Source organism: Phocoena sinus, chromosome 13 (genome assembly GCF_008692025.1).
Source record: "Phocoena sinus isolate mPhoSin1 chromosome 13, mPhoSin1.pri, whole genome shotgun sequence".
Taxonomy (NCBI): Eukaryota; Metazoa; Chordata; class Mammalia; order Artiodactyla; family Phocoenidae; genus Phocoena; species Phocoena sinus.
This window is the reverse complement of record NC_045775.1, coordinates 24,964,829-24,982,568: the sequence shown is the minus strand read 5'-3', so window position 1 is coordinate 24,982,568 and position 17,740 is coordinate 24,964,829. Positions and strand designations below refer to the sequence as shown.

Sequence of the window (17,740 nt, the reverse complement as noted above, 5' to 3'; positions counted from 1 at the left end):
CTTCCCACCCTGCAAACGGAGGCCAGGCCCTGCTGTGGCAGCAGGGTCCCCTGTACACGACTGGGCTTTGGTCATGGCTTAGTCCTCGGGTGCCAGGGGCAGGCTTTCTGGACACAGGGGCAGAGGGCGTGGCTCTTCCTGTCTGAGCATTTCTGTGGCCCAGGCTGAGTTTGGGGGAAGGAGCAACAGGCCAGCGGAGCCTCTAGGGGTTCTTGCCGGCGAGACTGCTGTGATGTGGCTCTGCTGTCCACACTAAATGTTTTCGAGGCTGAGGCAGGGGATCTCTGCAGGCCCCCAGAGCCCACAAGAGGTCAGTAGGTCGAGGCAGCAGGGGCAGAGGGACAGCCCCAGAGAAAGTGTCCCTCATCTGTCCCCTCACCCGTGGGAAGGAGCCTCAAGCACCATCTCCTTGCTCAGCAGATGGCAACACGAACTCCCGTGCCTCCCAGATCTCTCCAGGGTGGAGTCTTGTGGAAGGGAGGGGAGACAGGCAGGGAGAGGAAGGGCAGGAAGGTGACACATGTGTCCACGAGGCGGTGGGGTGAGGGGACAGACACCCCGTTTTATCTAAAATAAAGACAGAAACCTCCCCTCCCTCTGCTGTCTCCTTCCCATTTCTCCTTCGGCTCAAGTAAAGGCATAGAGGTGAGAAATGGTCCCTTTGCTGGGCTTGGCCCTTGAGTTAGAGGAGGTTAGACCTCTCTGCCTTGGTTTTCCTCTGGTGTTCATTTCATGAGAAAGAGAAATGTACGGATGCAGAAGGAACCCCAGGAGTTGGGGACCATCTTCCCTCCAGAGTGTCAGTGTGGTTCCACCAGGGCAACGGGCCTGGAGAGGCACCAGGCCAATGGGATGCTACTTGTGGATGCTGGCTATGGGCGGCCCCGATCCTCTGCCAAAGATGCCCGAGTAAGAGTCCAGCTCCTCTTCTCAACCTCCCATGGAATGATGTTCTGTGGCCCAGCATGTACCAAAGGATAAATGTGCTATATTAACATGAACGCTAATGACAAATGCACTGCAGTAGTAAGCACATCGTAGACACACAGAATATTCTCTATATAGTCTGAACATAGATACAAAATAAGTTATACTTGTTTTTCTTTTCCATCACAGTAGGAGCATGGCATACAAAGTGACTGAGTCAGTGGCCGCAAAGCAAGCCAAGGGAGAGACCATGAGGGAGACTGTAGGGCACCGAGAACGGTGGGGATTTGCCAAGGACACTGCAGACTCCCGGGGGTCCTGCAGGGAACACGACCTTAGACCTCTCAAACTGGCCTTCAGAGAATCAGCAGGAGGTCCCACTGGATAAGAGTTGGTGGCTGCATTTGAGCTGGGATGATTCAGGCTACTGGGTGGGAGGCAGAGCAGAGACAGAGGCAAACAGCACCCAACAGGCCAGCCCACTCTCCCGCGAGCGCTGTCGGGCTTCTGCGATTTTAGGAACACGGGGAGCGTCGCCGGAAGGCACGGTTTGCTTCTGTGCTGTGACAGATGGCCAGACTGATGGCCCACCAAATGCTGGCTGGCCCTTCTCCCTCGCCAGCCCGCTCTGGGAGGCCATGAGGGGGCTGTGTGCTCAGCTTATCTGCCGTGGTTTGTCATCAGCCAGAAACGCTGGGATCCCGCACATCATCACAGCAGAGGGCAGAGTCTGTGGCCCTCACTCTACCACATGTGAGTTCTGTGACCCTGGGAGGGTCACCTGAACTCCTGAGTCTCAGGCTCCTCTCTGCAAACTGAAGGGACTAACACATACTTCCTCGGAGCGTGGTGAGGACCACATGGGATAACGTATATAAAGTGCCTAACACAGCTCCTGGCACCCAGGAGAGGCTGGATAAACGTGAGTCAAGTACAAGCATCGAAACACAGAGGCCAGGTGGGAAAAAATACGAATCTCACAGAGCCTGTGGAACGAAAACCACCTTGACTGGCTACGAGAGCAGAGGATGACAGAACAGTTTCTTTGCTTTCTTTCCTGCCGAGTTTTCCCCTTCTCCCTCTGGTTGTGGGATTCTTTGAAGTGAAGTGCAAGCAGGTTTCAAAGCCAGGTCTGCCAAGGCAGTCAGAGCCTAAGCCTGGGAGAGAACAGGGCTCGGGGGCCACGTGTCTTCAAGTCTGGGGCTTGGTTCGCTGAGGACGCTTCCCTCCTCCCCTCCCCTCCCTGCCGCAGCTCCCCTCCCCTCCCATCTCCTGGCCCCAGAGCAGACTTCATATGAGGAAGCCCAAGAGGGAGGGGAAAGCACAGAAAAAAAGTGGATTGTCTATTAAGTGAAAAGCCTTTTCCATTGCTCTGAGTCCGGGGAATCTGGAGGTAGGTGGGCCATCTGTGGGTGAGTGAACCGCCCCCTCTGTGGGAGAAGGCGGGTCTCTGGGCAGTGGAATAGGGGAGGGAAAGAGGGATGGAGACCTAGGCTTGATACCTGGGACCCTGGGAGCACTCCTGTGCCTCAGCCAACGCTGGGAACTTGGAGATGTGTCTACGCAAAGATCCACCTGGAGACCTAGGGATCACTGTCCCCTCTTATCCGCAATGCTGTTCCCAACATCTGTGTGTGTGTGTGTGTGTGTGTGTGTCTGTGTGTCTGTGTGTATGCGATTGCCTCTCCCGTCTCCTCTAACACCTGCCTGCTCTGGACCTCCCCGCCTCCCATCACTCGGTGGCTTTCCTCTTGGACGGGGGTATGAGGTGGGCAGGCAGCTCGTTGGGCAGCTCATGCCCCTCCAGCTTCACCTTTATGAGGTGGTTGGCCAGTGCGAACTCCTCGTCATCCAGCATGCCATCCTTGTCGATGTCGGCCAGCTTCCAGATCTTACCCAGCACGCTGTTGGGTAGCTTGGAGCGCACCATCTCCTTCTTGGCATTGGCGCCCGTGATCTTGCCATCCACCGGTGACAGGGTGTAGAAGATCTCATCGTACATGGGTTTGTCCCTGGCCACCACCCACTCAGCATCATCGATGCCCTCCCCAGCCCCCTCCCCATAGCCGTGCCCGAAGGGGCCGTGCAGGGTGCCCTCAAATGCTCCGCCCTTCACTATCTGGGCGGGCCGCTGTGTCCTCCTCCTGGCGCACCAGCACCATGAGCTGGGCAATGTCATGGGCCAGCATGTCGTCCACACCTCCAGCAGCTTGCTTTTCAGTGGCTGGAATTTGCTGAAGTCCTGGGCTGCAGCTGGTCCTGCAGAAAGAGAAGAAAGAAGGTGAGGACAGAAGACAATGGAAGGAGATCCACAAAAGATATGAGAGGAGGAGAAAAAAGGCACGTTGGGCTCTTGGTGGATTTTTCGAGAGAGAATATCGTTGCAGGGGTTGGAGAAGGAAGGGAAATTTAACCATTACTGGTCTGATTCATTTGGATTTCCTCCAGCGTTCTAGAAAGCAAATACAGTTCAGCTCTCTGTATCCGAGGGTTCTGCATCTGTGGATACAAGAGGGCCAAATGTACCTCACCATTTTTATATAATGAACTTGAGCATCCATGGATTTCCGTATCTGTGGAGGGTCCTGGAACCAATCCCCTGTGGATACCGAGGGATGACTATAATTAAATTTCTCTTTAAGTTAGTTTTGGCTATTGACAGTGAGTGGTTCTTGAATGTGTATCCCTCTGAGACTGAGTTCATGCGGGTGTCTACTTCAATAAGGGTTTATACTCGAGAACACTGGAAGTGCTTTCACGACGTTAATTACTCTCATTCACTCCCCCGTGACCTTCTGAAAGTGGGAAATCACATGCTCTCACTATTTAGGGAAGGAAAATATGGAGGCATAGGCAACTAAAACAAATCATAGTAGAAGCCACAGGTCATTCCTAAGCCAGTATTCTTAATCAGGATGCTCTCGGGATTATCTGGAGAGAGTTTTCTTTTCTTTCTTTTTTTTTTAAACATCTTTATTGGGGTATAATTGCTTTACAATTGTGTGTTAGTTTCTGCTTTATAACGAAGTGAATCAGCTATACATATATCCCCGTATCTCTTCCCTCTGTGCTTCCCTCCCTCCCACCCTTCCTATCCCACCCTCCAGGCGGTCACAAAGCACCGAGCTGATCTCCCTGGGCTATGCGGGCTGCTTCCCACTAGCTATCTACGTTACGTTTGGTAGTGTATATATGTCCATGCCTCTCTCTCGCTTTGTCACAGCTCACCCTTCCCCCTCCCCTATCCTCAGGTCCGTTCTCCAGTAGGTCTGTGTCTTTATTCCTGTATTACCCCTAGGTTCTTCGTGACATTTTTTTCCCCTTAAATTCCATATATATGTGTTAGCATACGGTATTTGTCTTTCTCTTTCTGACTTACTTCACTCTGTATGACAGACTCTAGGTTCTACTCCACCTCATTACAAATAGCTCAGTTTCGTTTCTTTTTATGGCTGAGTAATATTCCGTTGTATATATGGGCCACATCTTCTTTATCCATTCATCCGATGATGGGTACTTAGGTTTGTTCCATCTCCGGACTATTGTCCGGAGCTGCAATGAACATTTTTGGTACATGACTCTTTTGAATTATGGTTTTTCTCAGGGTATATGCCCAGTAGTGGGATTGCTGGGTCATATGATAGTTCTATTTGTAGTTTTTTAAGGAACCTCCATACTGTTCTCCATAGTGGCTGTACCAGTTCACATTCCCACCAGCAGTGCAGGAGTGTTCCCTTTTCTCCACACCCTCTCCAGCACTTATTGTTTCTAGATTTTTTGATGATGGCCATTCTGACTGGTGTGAGATGATATCTCATTGTAGTTTGGATTTGCATTTCTCTAATGATTAATGATGTTGAGCATTCTTTCATGTGTTGTTGGCAATCTGTATATCTTCTTTGGAGAAGTGTCCTATTTAGGTCTTCTGCTCATTTTGGATTGGGTTTGTTTGTGTTTTTGATATTGAGCTACATGAGCTGTTTATATATTTGGAGATTAATCCTTTGTCAGTTGCTTCATTTGCAAATATTTTCTCCCATTCTGAGGGTTGTCTTTTGGTCTTGTTTATGGTTTCCTTTGCTGTGCAAAAGCTTTGAAGTTTCATTAGGTTCACATTTATTTTTGTTTTTATTTCCATTTCTCTAGGAGGTGGGTCAAAAAGGATCTTGCTGTGATTATGTCATAGAGTGTTCTGCCTATGTTTTCCTCTAAGAGTTTAATAGTTTCTGGCCTTAACATTTAGGTCTTGAATCCATTTTGAGCTTATTTTTGTGTATGGTGTTAGGGAGTGATCTAATCTCATACTTCTACATGTACCTGTCCCAGTTTTCCCAGCACCATTTATTGAAGAGGCTGTCCTTTCTCCACTGTACATTCCTGCCCTCCTTTATCAAAGATAAGGTGACTCTTGGCTTCTCCCCTGAGGGTTCTGACTCAGCTGGCACGGGCAACAGCTCCCTCCTTGACTTCCCCATGACCCCCACAGCACACAGTAAAAGAAATATGTTCCGCTTTGCATGTCTTTGCCATTTTGAAAGGTCCTGAGTTTCAAGCATCCAGCTTCTCCTTTGCCTCTATAATGATAAGACAAGAGTCTCCCACTCCCACCCTGGCTCTGGCCACAGCAATCTCAGGACACTGGATGAGGCCAATGCCAGGGGACAGTCTCAGGACAAGCACACTGAGTTCACTGCAGAACAATTCAGAAAACACCCATGGCTACATTTCAAGACCAAGTGTGAGCCTGGGCATTCTCACCTCCCTTCTAGGGCAGGGCTGGACCAGGGAGGCTGGGGGAGCTGGTGTGGGGGATGGTGGAGCTTGACAAAGCCTTTTCTCCTGCCCTCAGCACGACCTCCTAAGGTCCTTGTCTCTCCCAGCCTGTCCACATCTAACTGTGTTTGGTGGGCTTCCAACTAGGGGGTCCCAGTATCTTCCAGAGGATATGAGGTTGCTCCCATCAGCCCACACATATGCCCCCACCGGACAGGCCATTACATACTGATCCAGCATCCCTAACATGAAACTGACGTCAGACAGGCAAACAAGTGAGAGTGAAACCAGTTACGTTGCAAAAGAATTCCTCACATTAAAAAGTCATATGGTCCCTTTCAAATGTCATCCTCCCCAAATGTTTGCTTACAGATCATTAAATTCTTAATACAAAGAGGAAACTGAAAAGTTTAAACAATTCTGAAATTAGTGACTGGATCCAGGTAGGTGGTTATAGGAATGAATGTATACATGAACAAATGCATGCTTTGGATGTCTATTCTTCTTTCTTTTTATTTTACTAGATAGGAAATTAAAAATGCGTATTTGGGACTATACTGATATTCTGAAACCCTAAAGCAACAAGAGCAAAAACAATATTACTACTACATTCTGCTGCTAGTTTTTCCTAATTCCCTATTCTTAAAAACTTATCATTTTTATATTTTATTTTTTTAATACATTTTATTTATTTTAGTGTTTATTTTTGGCTGCTTTGGGTCTTCGTTGCTGCTGTGCGGCTTTCTCTATTTGCGGGGAGTGCGGGCTACTCTTTGTTGCGGTTGCGCGCGGCTTTCCATTGTGGTGGCTTCTCTTGTTGCGGAGCACGGGCTCTAGGCGTGCGGGCTTCAGTAGTTTGTGGCTCACGGCCTCTAGAGCGCCAGGCTCATGTAGTTGTGGCGCACTGGCTTAGTTGCTCCACGCGGCATGTGGGATCTTCCCAGGCCAGGGCTTGAAACCCGTGTCCCCTGCATTGGCAGGCGGATTCTTAAACCACTGCGCTGCCGGGGAAGCCCTTCATTTTAAAATAATTACGTGAGAACTAATCATGAGAAGTTGCAAAATTTGTTCAGAGAGCTAGGTTCCTTGCGCTCATCACCCAGCTTCCTCTACTGGTGACAATCTCAACCTCAACTGGCTACTGCATTTTAAGAGCACAGTTGGTGCCAGGCCATGCTAAGTGCCTTGCAAATATTATCTGATATACGCCCACAATATTATCTGATATACGCCCACAGTATCCATATTAAGGTGGTGGTTTTTGTAGCCTCAATATGTAGATGAAAGACAGAGGGTCAGAGAGGATCCAGTTAGTATGGTGTGGTTAGTTTTTTTCCTTAGACCTTGGACACTCCTGGGGTTTCTACTTGCAGGCTGTGTAAAACATTACTAAACCGTAGGCAGGTTTAAATTACCTTTGTAAACCTCAGTTTGCTCACCTGTAAAAGGAGGATGAAATTGCCTACCTCAGAGGACTGTTTCATCCTAAAAGGAGGATGAAATAACTCCCTCAGAGGACTTTTCACACATAAGGAAACTATATGTGACTGACCCTGGCCCAAGAGAGGGGCCCGTGGTATGCTCCAAAGATGGTGAGCTTCTGTGCAGATTTCTGCTTCTCTGTGGCTTATGTCCCAAATTGCTCCCAAGGAGGAGCTCGGTGGTAAACTTAAGCAATAAAGGGTCAGGAGAATGTCAGGTGACTTGTCCTGTTTCACAGGATGTGGTGGGGATTCCAAACCTGTGGTGGCCAGGACTGGGGAAGGTCATGAACTTGAGGTATCAGACCCCCGAACATCCTCTAACACTGCTGCCCACTGGGAGCGCTGGGGCTCCATGTTTCTCCCTGGGCCCAGATACGGCCCCTGTTGGGCCAGTGCCAGCCCAGCAGGAAGAGCAGACCCAGGGCCATCTGCCGGCCTGCCTACTGATTCTGGGTTGAGTTTCCATGCAGGGAATCCAAGGGTCGCCTCCTTCAAGCTCCGGCTGCTTAGCCGGCTTGCTCCTTTCCTGGGGCCCCAGACCCTGGTTACCTGCATCCTCTTCAGGTTGGGAAAGTCCCCAGGTGAGATCTGGTGCTCCCGCTCGATCTGGCCATAAATCTCGGCCAGATTGTTCACCAGCTCCTTCTTCTTGTTGTCCTTTCCGAACATCGAGGGCATCTCCTTCTTCAGAGAGCTGATGATGTAGGCATGAACCTGAATAACAGGGGCAGAGAGAAACGTTCAGATGGAGACCTCAGTTCTTTCCTTCCCTCTAGGGCGGCTCTCACCCCATCTCTTCCCATCAATCCCCCCCCTCCTGCTCCTACTTCCGAAATTATTTCTGTCTCCACCCTCTTTCTCTCCCGCTGCTTGCAACGCACGTTGTTTTGCTGAATCCCAGGGAAAGGTGAGATTGTGGGGAGGGTAAGGTCAAGGCGTAACAGGGATGGAAATTCTGGTGATGGCGTTGATGAGGAAGACAGTAACAACAGCTGACGTGTACAAAGCACTTCTGAGGATGCCAGGCACTGTGATGGGGGCTTTTCCGTTCTTTATTCTTCTAACCCTTTCATTTTACTTATGTGGAAACAGGCACAGCACAACTAAGGGCCTTGCTGGGGTCGGGATGCACAGTAAACTGTGGAGTTGAGTCCAATCTGGCCATCCGACGCCAGGGCTTGTGATCATCGACACCACAGTCTCCTGCTCTGCCCCCTTCCCCCCGCAGCTCTTGCCAGCTAAACCCCCCCACCCCAAACCATTGGGCCCCGCCCATGCTGCCCATCCCCCCCACCCCCCCAGGTAGCCTCACCTTGGCCAGCCTGGCCCTCTTGATGAGGTCGTTCAGGCTTGCGCAGGGCAGCGTTTCGCGGCAGACTCTGGATGTCTCTGAATAGGTCCTGCTCCTCGGCCTCAAAGAGCTTCGGTTGTCTGGGATGAGAAGGGGTGGCGGGACCAGAAGGAGCCGATGTAGACCCGGATCACCTCCGGGGTGTTCACGATCTTCCCCAGGGACCACATGAGGGGCCCCGTACACCCGCATCAGCTGCTGCGTCTCAATCTGGTCCGCCTTGTTCAGCACCACCCGCATCTTGTCCTCGTGGTTCTTGAGGGCCTTGATGACTTCTGAGAACTCATCAGAGATGTCCAGCTTGTGGCGTCGAAGAGCAGGATGATGCGATTCGACCCGCTCGGGCGAACCACTCGAGGACTGCCGCAAAGTCGTACCCTGAGACACAGCAGAGTCCAGGGGGCGGGGCCTTTGGGGCGGAGGGTAGGGTTTTGGGGGGAGGCAGCCGGTGCAGTAGAAATAACATGGACTCGGGAGGCAGATCTGGATTCAAATCCGGCTGCTCCACATTTTCACAATTTGGCCTTCAGCCAGTTACCAGATGTCTCTGAGTCAGTGTTTTTCCATCTATAAATGGGCATACTAATAGTATCTCGTTCATAGAATTTTAAGGACTAAAGATGCTCAGAGCCCAGCACCTAGCAGCTGCTCAGTAGATGCTAGTTATTATAATTAACATCCTTATCCCCGTAAAACACAGCCACCATCCAGCTCCCCTATCCTTGCTTACTGTATTTAGGAGCCAGGGGCCCTGCTGGAAAAGAAACTCTGGACATACATTTTGAATAAAGACCCAGAAATTCTTAACAAGGTCCCATGGTTCAGACCACGCCCATCACTGGTCTGGAAGAAATCTGAGGCTCTTGACACACAACTTCTTCTCATGCCTGCTCATAAGCTCGCTTCATTCCTTATTCATCAGCTGCAGCTCTTCCCAACTCTTAAAACCACAAGGGGTTTCTTCCCTAGCATGGGACAGACCTCTGGCTGCCACACGTTGGTTATCTGGCACTGAGCTGCTTCAGGTCAGGCTGGTTCCAGGACCCCCACAGCACCTGCTCTGCTCAACCCCAAGTAGCAGTGGATCTGGGAGGGCCTGGAGGGGGAGGTCATGCCAACAGTCTGCACATCCAGCCTCATATTCACTGACCCTTAACAGCTGGAAGCAGCTTCACCTCTCTGTGCCTCAGTCTCCTCTTCCATGAAACAGAAGACAATACATGGGGAAGTGAGGCTCAGAGAGGGAAAGTGACTTGCTCGAGGGCGCACAGCCCAGACACAGCAGCACTGGGATGAGGGTGGACGTGTTAGGCCTTCTGCTGCTCCCCGGTGCCACACCTCTGGCAGGGAGGTAGGAGCCCTTCCTTAGGCTCTGGTGGGATCGACGACCCCGGGGTCCCAACATCACAGGCTTTCAGGGGCACAGACCCTGGGGCCCCAAAGCTCATTGCCCCCACTGAGTGGGAGACCCAGCCAACGGGAAAAAGCCAGCAGCTCCTGCCCTGCCTCACGGAGGAAGATCAGAGACCGGGGCAGGTCATTAGGCAGCTGCTTTGCCACTGAGTCAGATGCAAGCAGCTCTGCTCGCCTGGAACGGCGGTCCTCAACTTGAGCGCGCAGCGGAATCCCCCAGAGGCCTGTTAAAACCCAGATGGCTGGGCCTACCTCAGAGCTTCTGGTTCAGTTCACATCATGACCTCATTTCCCCTTCGCACCACCCTCTGAGGCAGGCACAGTCCCACTTTCCAGAGGAGAAACCTGGGGTTCAGCGATGAGGGGAGAGCCAAATTGCCGGCATGTTGGGGGGTCAGGGTTGGACCCCGCCACGGGGCTCTGGGCACCCTGCACAGGCCGTGCTGGCAACGGTCCTGCACCTGTGCCCCACCCGCCCCGCCTCCCGCTCCCCTCCCGTCTCCTCCCTTCCCAGGGCTGGCTCCAGGCTATTTTTAGTCTCCCTCAGCACAGCCAGGTGGAGGGCAGCTCTCACCTTCTGAAGGCAGTCCATCAGAGCCGTGGGCAGGAGGGCGGGCAGAGGGCTCAGAAAATCAGGGCAAACTCACTCCCGGGCCCCATCCACCCCAACCGGGAAAACAGGTCACGGCCTGGCTGCTTTGGCGCCTGGAACCTGCAGGCGTGCCCTCAGTTGTAGCTGGGGAGGGCAGGGGGCTCAGAGGCCTCTGGCCTTCTGCTGAGGCCTGTTTCCAAATCTAGCCTGACAAGGTTTTGGCCGTGGTGGTGCAGACCACGGGGAGGGCAGCTGCGATGCGCCCTCCCTCCCTCCCTCCTTCCCTCCCTCCCTCCCGTACAGCAGATTTCAGCCCTCACTGCTCAGCACACCGGCTCACTGCTCACAGGCAGCTGGTGGCAGCAGCTCACAGTCGGCTGTGCAGCCACAGCAGCTAGTCCTGGGCACTTAATGACAGGGCTCAAAGCAAGTGGGTGAGATGCGCCCAGGACCAAGCAGAGGGAGGGCCAGGACCAGAACACAGGTCTTCCTGTCCCAAGCCCAGCACTCCAGCCAGCCCTCCACGGGCTGGGGAAAGCGAAGGGGCCAGAGAAGCTGCAGAGAAGAGGCTTCTGGCCCCTGAGCTCTCACCAACCCCAGATGGCAGCAGCCATGCAAGAGGAGCCTCAGCTGCAAAAGCTTGGACGGGGGTGGGGCAGATCCCAGCAGGCTGACCAGCCCCTGCTTGGGGTGGGGCGGGAGAGTGACAGCAACAGGTCAGTGCTGCCGGAATAGGCCGGCCCATGTCCGTTCCTGTCCTCACGGCTGGCTCAGGTGCCCCTCAGGCAGGCCCTTGCCTCTCTGCTCACCCAGGAATTTATCCTCCCCCCACCGCACAGGGAGCTGGGCCGGGCAGGGGCTGCTCATCCTTCCCAGCTTCCTCTGTGCCCAGCACGGTGCCCCACACACAGTAGGTGCTCTATAAGCATTTGCTGAACAGACCTGAAATGTGAGCCCTGTTCTGCCTTTTGCATCCCAGGGACAGTGAACAGGTCATCTCTGGGCCTCAGTTTTCTGGTCTCTGAATTGGAACCCACCAGACGCTGCCAGAGGGCGGCTGTGAGGATCCAATCGAAGAGGATGCCGGTGAGACTGCTTGCCTGTGACCCTGGCTGTTCCTACGGCTCTGCCCCTTTATAAAGAGCTCCTTCCAGACACCAGTTTCCATGACTTGGGTGTGCTCTGAAGGGGGCACCTGAGGAGCACCGGCCCGGGCAAGCCCACCTCTAGTTTCTGCTCAGCTATTAATTTGCTGTGTGTCCTTGGGCAAGTAGCCTTCCTTCTCTGGTCCTTGGTCTCTTTGCCTGTTAATCCACAGAGTTGGACTGGAAGATCTCTGAGTTTCCTTTCTCAGTTCACAATTCCCTGCTTCTAAGACTGAAGGTATGAGGGTGGGGAGTACAGCAGGATGGATGGAGATTAGAAACAAGGAAGCTCTTGCAGGACAAGGGGAAGGAAGGCTGGGGACTGCTGTCTTTAATGCCCTGGGCTGCCTATGTGAAGCCTGCTCCTTCCTGAGAACAGGCAGATGGCTTCTGCGAACGTTTCTAGGATTTCAGAAGCACAGAGGCCTCCTATTCACCCTCCCACTTTTGCAAATTTTGTATGCTCTGGCAAGGCTGGCTATCCAATTACCAACTGGGTAATGCTGGAAGCTTTCTCCCCAGGTGTGGCTGTGAGGAAATGAGAATCAAGCAATGACTCTGTGGGCTTCCTCTGAAGCTCAGCCTCCCCGATCCCAGCTATTCAGAGCCAACAGGCTCCAGCTGGGTATTTAATTATTTCTGTAGACTGGGCTTATGGTATCCAAGAATGGGAGCATCTGAAAGGCACAGACGGGACTTATTAAGGAAAAGGGAACGGGTTGGCTCTCCCATTTATTCTCTGTGTGGCCTTAGGCAAGTCTGAACCTCAGTTTTTTCAGCTGAAAATGGGAATAAAAATGACTGACTGATGAGGGGTCAACGTTAGAACCATGGCAACAAGATAGCGGAGGGAGGGCCCAGACTCAGTCTGGAGTCTCTGCCCTGACGTCTAGGGTGATAGGCCCCCTTTCCCTCGCTGGTCCTGGGAACGGCTCTGAGCCCCAGAATAGGAGCTCTTGAGCACCTGCAGCAGCCCAAGGCTCATAAGATATGGACTAGTGGGTGGTGGGAGATTCAGGCTCCAGGAGACAGATGGCGAAGCTGGCTGTCCTGGAATTGCGGGTAGCAAGTCTGCCGCCTCTGGAAGATCTGGTGTGCAGGCACCTGGAGCAGAGACTGGGCAGCCTGCAGGGAGCTAGGGCTCTCCCCACTGACCCCAGGGCGCCAGTGGAATGGAAGGAAAGCACTTTCTAAGTAATGCCAGGCAAGAGGATATCAATGAGACAACACAATAAGTGCGGCAACTCCTTAGTCATCAACCAGCTTCCTTCACAGCCTGAAAGGCAGTGCAGGGGCTTCCTGGTGGCGCAGTGGTTAAGAATCCACCTGCCAAAGCAGGGGACATGGGTTCAAGCCCTTGGTCTGGGAAGATCCCACATATCGCGGAGCAACTAAGCCCATGCGCCACAACTACTGAGCCTGTGGCTCTGAGCCTGCGAGCCACAACTACTGAGCCCGCATGCCACAACTACTGCAGCCCGTGCACCTAGAGCCCGTGCTCTGCAACAAGAGAACCAGCGCACTGCAACAAAGAGTAGCCCCCGCTCGCTGCAACTAGAGAAAGCCCGCAGGCAGCAACAAAGATCCAACACAGCCAAAAAATAAAAGAAAGGCAATGCAAGGGTGCTGACAAGGCAGCACATTTCTTTGTATTTTCAGCCACATGATCTCATTTGATCCTCACAATGCTCCATGTGCCGGGAGGTAAACATGCACACACAGGGAAGGGAGAGGGAACAGAGAGGTTAAGGGGCTCACCCAAGCTCACACCAGCCAGGTGGTGGCAAACTCGGGCCTAGGACCCAGATCCTTACTTCCATCTGCATTCCCGTTCTCGGCTCAGAGCCCTGCAAGGCTGTAGCTCAGGGGGGCTGAGGCCCTCCAACCAGGCACTTACTTGTGGTGGGTACTTAAAAGGTCCCATCCTGCCCCCAAAAGCTTTCAGATATAAAGACATTTTAGCAAAAGAGAAATTAGAAGGCATCAGTTTGCAAAATGTGGGAAAAGTTCAGATGACAAAGGCCACACTACTTGCCTCCCAGAAAGTAACCTTGAAAAGTAGCCCAACAGACTCATCCCAGGTCTCCCAGAGGGCCACAAGTTGTCAGCGCACCCTTTTAAAGGGAGTCCGGGACTCTGCTGCTCTGTCCCCGCGTGTGAGGCCCCCAGAGCCGTGTATGTACAGCATGCGGTCTGGGGCCCCAGAGGCCCCTAAGTGAGGATGCCAGGGTGGGAGGCTGTGAGGACCAGCCCAGACCCTCCGGGGTCCCCAATGGAAAGTTGTAACATGAGAGTTTGCCCTCATTCCTCTTCTTTGAGTTCTTCCTGGGCAGGCAGGCCATGATAACGTGCTGAAAAGCCACCGGACGGGGAAGCAGGAGACCAGAATCCCCATCCAGTTTTGTGGCCTGGGCAAGTGTTTTCCTGCTCTGGCCCTCCTGAGTGCACCTACACAGGAGGGGGTCCGCTGGAGTGATGTGTGCAACGCGCCATGGGGTTGTTTTTCTAGGGTGGGGCCTGTGGGGATTTCTAGCTGAGAAACAGACAGGAAATGTGGTTGCCAAGTGTGAGGACACTCAGGCTTCCGGAGCCCTCCCACCTCTGCCGCATCCTTGCTTCTTCCCAGTAATGAGTCCTGGGCTGCATCCTGTCACTTCCAGGAACTGCCTCCCTGCCCCTCTCCCACCCACTCCAATGCATCTACATCCAGAGACAAGTGTGGGCCTGGGACTTTCCCGGGCTCAGGTTCCTGGACGTCCCTTGCTTCTGCTCTGCCCCCAAGACACACACAGACCCCCAGGTCCGGGCAGAGGGGCCACACTTTGTCCAGCTGTGGCCTGGGGCCTGACTGCTCCTTCCCGTGAAGCCTGAGGCCCGGGGAGCCCCCTGGGAGCAGCTGGCTTTCCAGAATGTGGCACAGCAGGCCTCGGCCCAGAGGTGGCTCTGTGTGGATTTGATAACGATGCCCTGGCATCAGGCTCAGTGAGTGGAACGTGGGCTGGATTTCAGGCTTACACACCCCCTCAGTCGGGTGCCCTCCTGCAAGGGCTGTCCCCGGGGCCCCTGCCCGGCCCTGGGCTGGAGGAAAGCAAGAAAGCAGCAAATCTGTGCTGCGGCCAAACCGCAGAGTTCTGAGCGCCCCAGGCGAGAAGCCACGCGCAGCGCGTTTGGTTCTGTGGGCACACTTGTGTGCCTGTGTGGGGAGCGGGGTGTGGAGGGAGGTGTGATGTGTTTAGATGGGGGGTGCACAGGTATAAACTGAACTACTGAGTTCTGCGGCTGATCGTGAAAGATGAGGAGGGGGGGTCTTCATACTGGAAACTTTTCTCCTTTGGGGTTCCCCTGATATCTGAGGGTGTCTGATCCCTGCCCCCCACCCAACTTTCCTGGTCTCTGTGGAGTGCTGGGGTCAGCACTGCCCCAGGCAGATGATGCGGGACCGGCGGCCCAGCTCTCAGCTCTTGTTTTTATCACAGGCTACTTTTGCCAACAACTGCATTTATAGTCTAGAATCAGGAGGGCAGAGAACAAACTGGTCTGCCTAGATACACAGGGCTATCACTTCTCCCAGAGGTGGGGTGAGACCTGTGTGTGGTCGGTATGTGGTGGAGGGCAATAGGAAGGGTGGGGCAAGAAGAACAAGCCCCCAGTTTGCAGTAGAGCAGCCACTGAGGTCAAAAGATAAAGTCAGGAGAAAAGGCAGAGGGATAGGAAAAGAATGGAATGGTACAGAAGCTGAGGAAGGCAGGACTCCTAGAGCAAGGGCTGCCACAATACAGCTGCATAGGCTGTGCACTGCACAACTGCAAGGAAGGCCCATTCATGTAGATTACCCTGGGGTTGTTTAACAGGGTGACCCTGGATGGCAGATAAAGAGGAAAGAAGGGAGCTCACTGTGATCCAGACCCAGAGCTGATGTCTGTGTTTCCATTACCATCTGTGGATCTCACGAGGTCATGCGATGGGTATCATTACCCCTTGTTATGCACGGGGACATTAAGGCTCGGGAAAAATGTGACCTGGAGACCCACAGGTTCTAAAACCCAATGCTCTAAACTCCCAGTCCAGTGCCCTTGGAATCCACGAAGGCTGGAATCCTCTCTGGACCCACCTGTCAGGCTGCATTAGCCTTGTGTAGCCACCCACCCCCTGGGTAGTTCAGGTGGAGAATTTTGGCTGCTCTCCAAGCCTTCCTCGAGGAGATACAGGCTGTCTGTGTGAGACAGTAAATCCCCTTTAGGGCCTAAACTCAGGATGAACTTGGAGGAAGACTTAACGGCATGCGGGTAGAGACTGGTCAGGAAGAGAGAGGGAGTATCTAGGGAAACAAATAGAAACAAGACAGAGAGCCACCCACGCTGCACCCTCCCCCCCCGACCACGGGGCCCTGAACAGGGTGCCAGGGTGCTTACAAAGGGCAGGTGGGCCAGAAGGAGATGCTCCTCCCCACAGGGCCGTGGGTTCTATGCCCCCCTCGCCCTTGCACCATCCCATGCACCTCACCCCAGGCACGTGCAGGAGGAAGTAGACAGGCACCTGAGGTCAGTTCAGGGCAGGGTCCTGGCTGCTGCTGAGCGCTCTTGCCAGTCCAAAGCCTTCCCCTCCCGGAAGCTGCCCTCTGAGTGCCGATCTGGCTCCTGGCCAGCTCCCAGCTCCAGGACGGGGGTGGCTGTGGCTTCGTCAGCTTTTCTTCCCAGCAATACGGCATGCAGCACAGAAAGGGCTGGGGGCTACCTGGGGCACACAGCATGGTGTGGCAGGAGAGGCTGGGGGAGGGGAGCTGGGAGCTGTAGTTTCAAGATTTTTACAGTATCCATCTAGTATTTTAGAGCTAGGAAAAAACCAGTGATGATGATTGGTGATGATGCTACAGCACCTCATGTTTACTGGGGACTTGCTATGTGCCAGGTAGGAGGCTTTTTACCTGTATTATTCTTTTAATCCTCAACAACGCTAGAAGGTAGATAGAGTTATGTCCCCTATTCTACAGATGAGCCAGCTGAAGGAAAGAAACCCGCCAGGTCACCCTGCCAGGAGGTGTCAGAGGCAGGACGCTGGTGGTCTGGCTCCTGAGTTCCATCTCCCGACCCGCATGCCGGCAACCTCCCTCAGTGAACAATTCCCCACATCTGTCTGGAATGAGCAGTTTTCAAGGGCTTTCACATACCCAGCTCCCGACTCTCACGCCCCAGAGCACACTGTCATCCTCACGCTGTTGGCGGGAGTCCTCTGCAGGCACCTGTCTCCCCTGCAGAGCTGCAAGCTCCTGGGGCAGGGACAGCAGGAACTTCAGAAGCAAGCCAGGGTCTGGCCCATGAAGAAACCCACTGAGGTGCATAATGCAGACACTGATGTCTCCACTTCACAGATGAGAAGACCCAGGCTAGCTGTCTCCTGAGCTGCAGTGGACCCAAACCCATCTGCTGACCCTTGCCTAGGATGACCCCACACAGCACACGAGGCAGCAGCGGCTCATCAAGAGACAGCAAGGCCCCGGGAGCCTCTCTCCTGGTATGGAAGCCAGAGAACGTACCAGAAAGGACACAGCACAGAGCCAGAGCCAACCCTACCAGCTGCCTCACTTACCTCGGCTGATCCTCTGCTTCTCCCCGGAGAGGATGCCCGGCGTGTCGATGACGCTGATGCTCTCCAGCACGGGGTTGGGCAGCTGAGCGCACACGAACCTGCAGGGGTGGGAGGAGAGCCGTGGTGAGCCGCCGTCCTGTCCTTGCCTCTCAGGCGCCCTCGTTTCAGCCACACGCCAACCTCTCCTGCCCTGGGCAGAGGTTCTGAAGCCCGACCGCCTTCCAGTGCAGACTCCCAGTCCCAAGCTAGACTCAGCCCCAGTAGTGGTCCCAGGATCTGTACTTCGAGGAAGCTCCCGGGGTGGTCCTAAGGCAGATGTGGGCCTACGTTTGTGAGCCCCTGCTGTCGGGGACACCAGGATGTGCAGCCCTCGATCCCTGCCCCCAGGAGCACAGTCTGGTGGAAGAGCAGAGGCGTGCATAAGGACAACCACGATATGGGTGCGATGGGAGCAGCGCCCCCAAGGGAG

General features: G+C 53.7%; 1 protein-coding gene across 1 annotated transcript in view; it reads right to left on the bottom strand.

Annotated features, from left to right (window-relative positions):
• Positions 1 to 968: 968 nt before the first annotated feature.
• Positions 969 to 17,740, bottom strand: part of EHD3 (EH domain containing 3) — a 31,325-nt gene continuing 14,553 nt past the window's right edge. The window contains 12 exon segments of the mRNA XM_032652238.1: positions 969 to 3,043; positions 3,045 to 3,127; positions 3,130 to 3,186; positions 3,348 to 3,426; positions 7,734 to 7,898; positions 8,497 to 8,532; positions 8,534 to 8,607; positions 8,610 to 8,631; positions 8,634 to 8,708; positions 8,710 to 8,877; positions 8,879 to 8,913; positions 17,272 to 17,369. Of these exon segments, the coding sequence (XP_032508129.1) occupies positions 2,660 to 3,043; positions 3,045 to 3,127; positions 3,130 to 3,186; positions 3,348 to 3,426; positions 7,734 to 7,898; positions 8,497 to 8,532; positions 8,534 to 8,607; positions 8,610 to 8,631; positions 8,634 to 8,708; positions 8,710 to 8,877; positions 8,879 to 8,913; positions 17,272 to 17,369 (1,276 nt within the window). The 3' untranslated portion in view covers positions 969 to 2,659.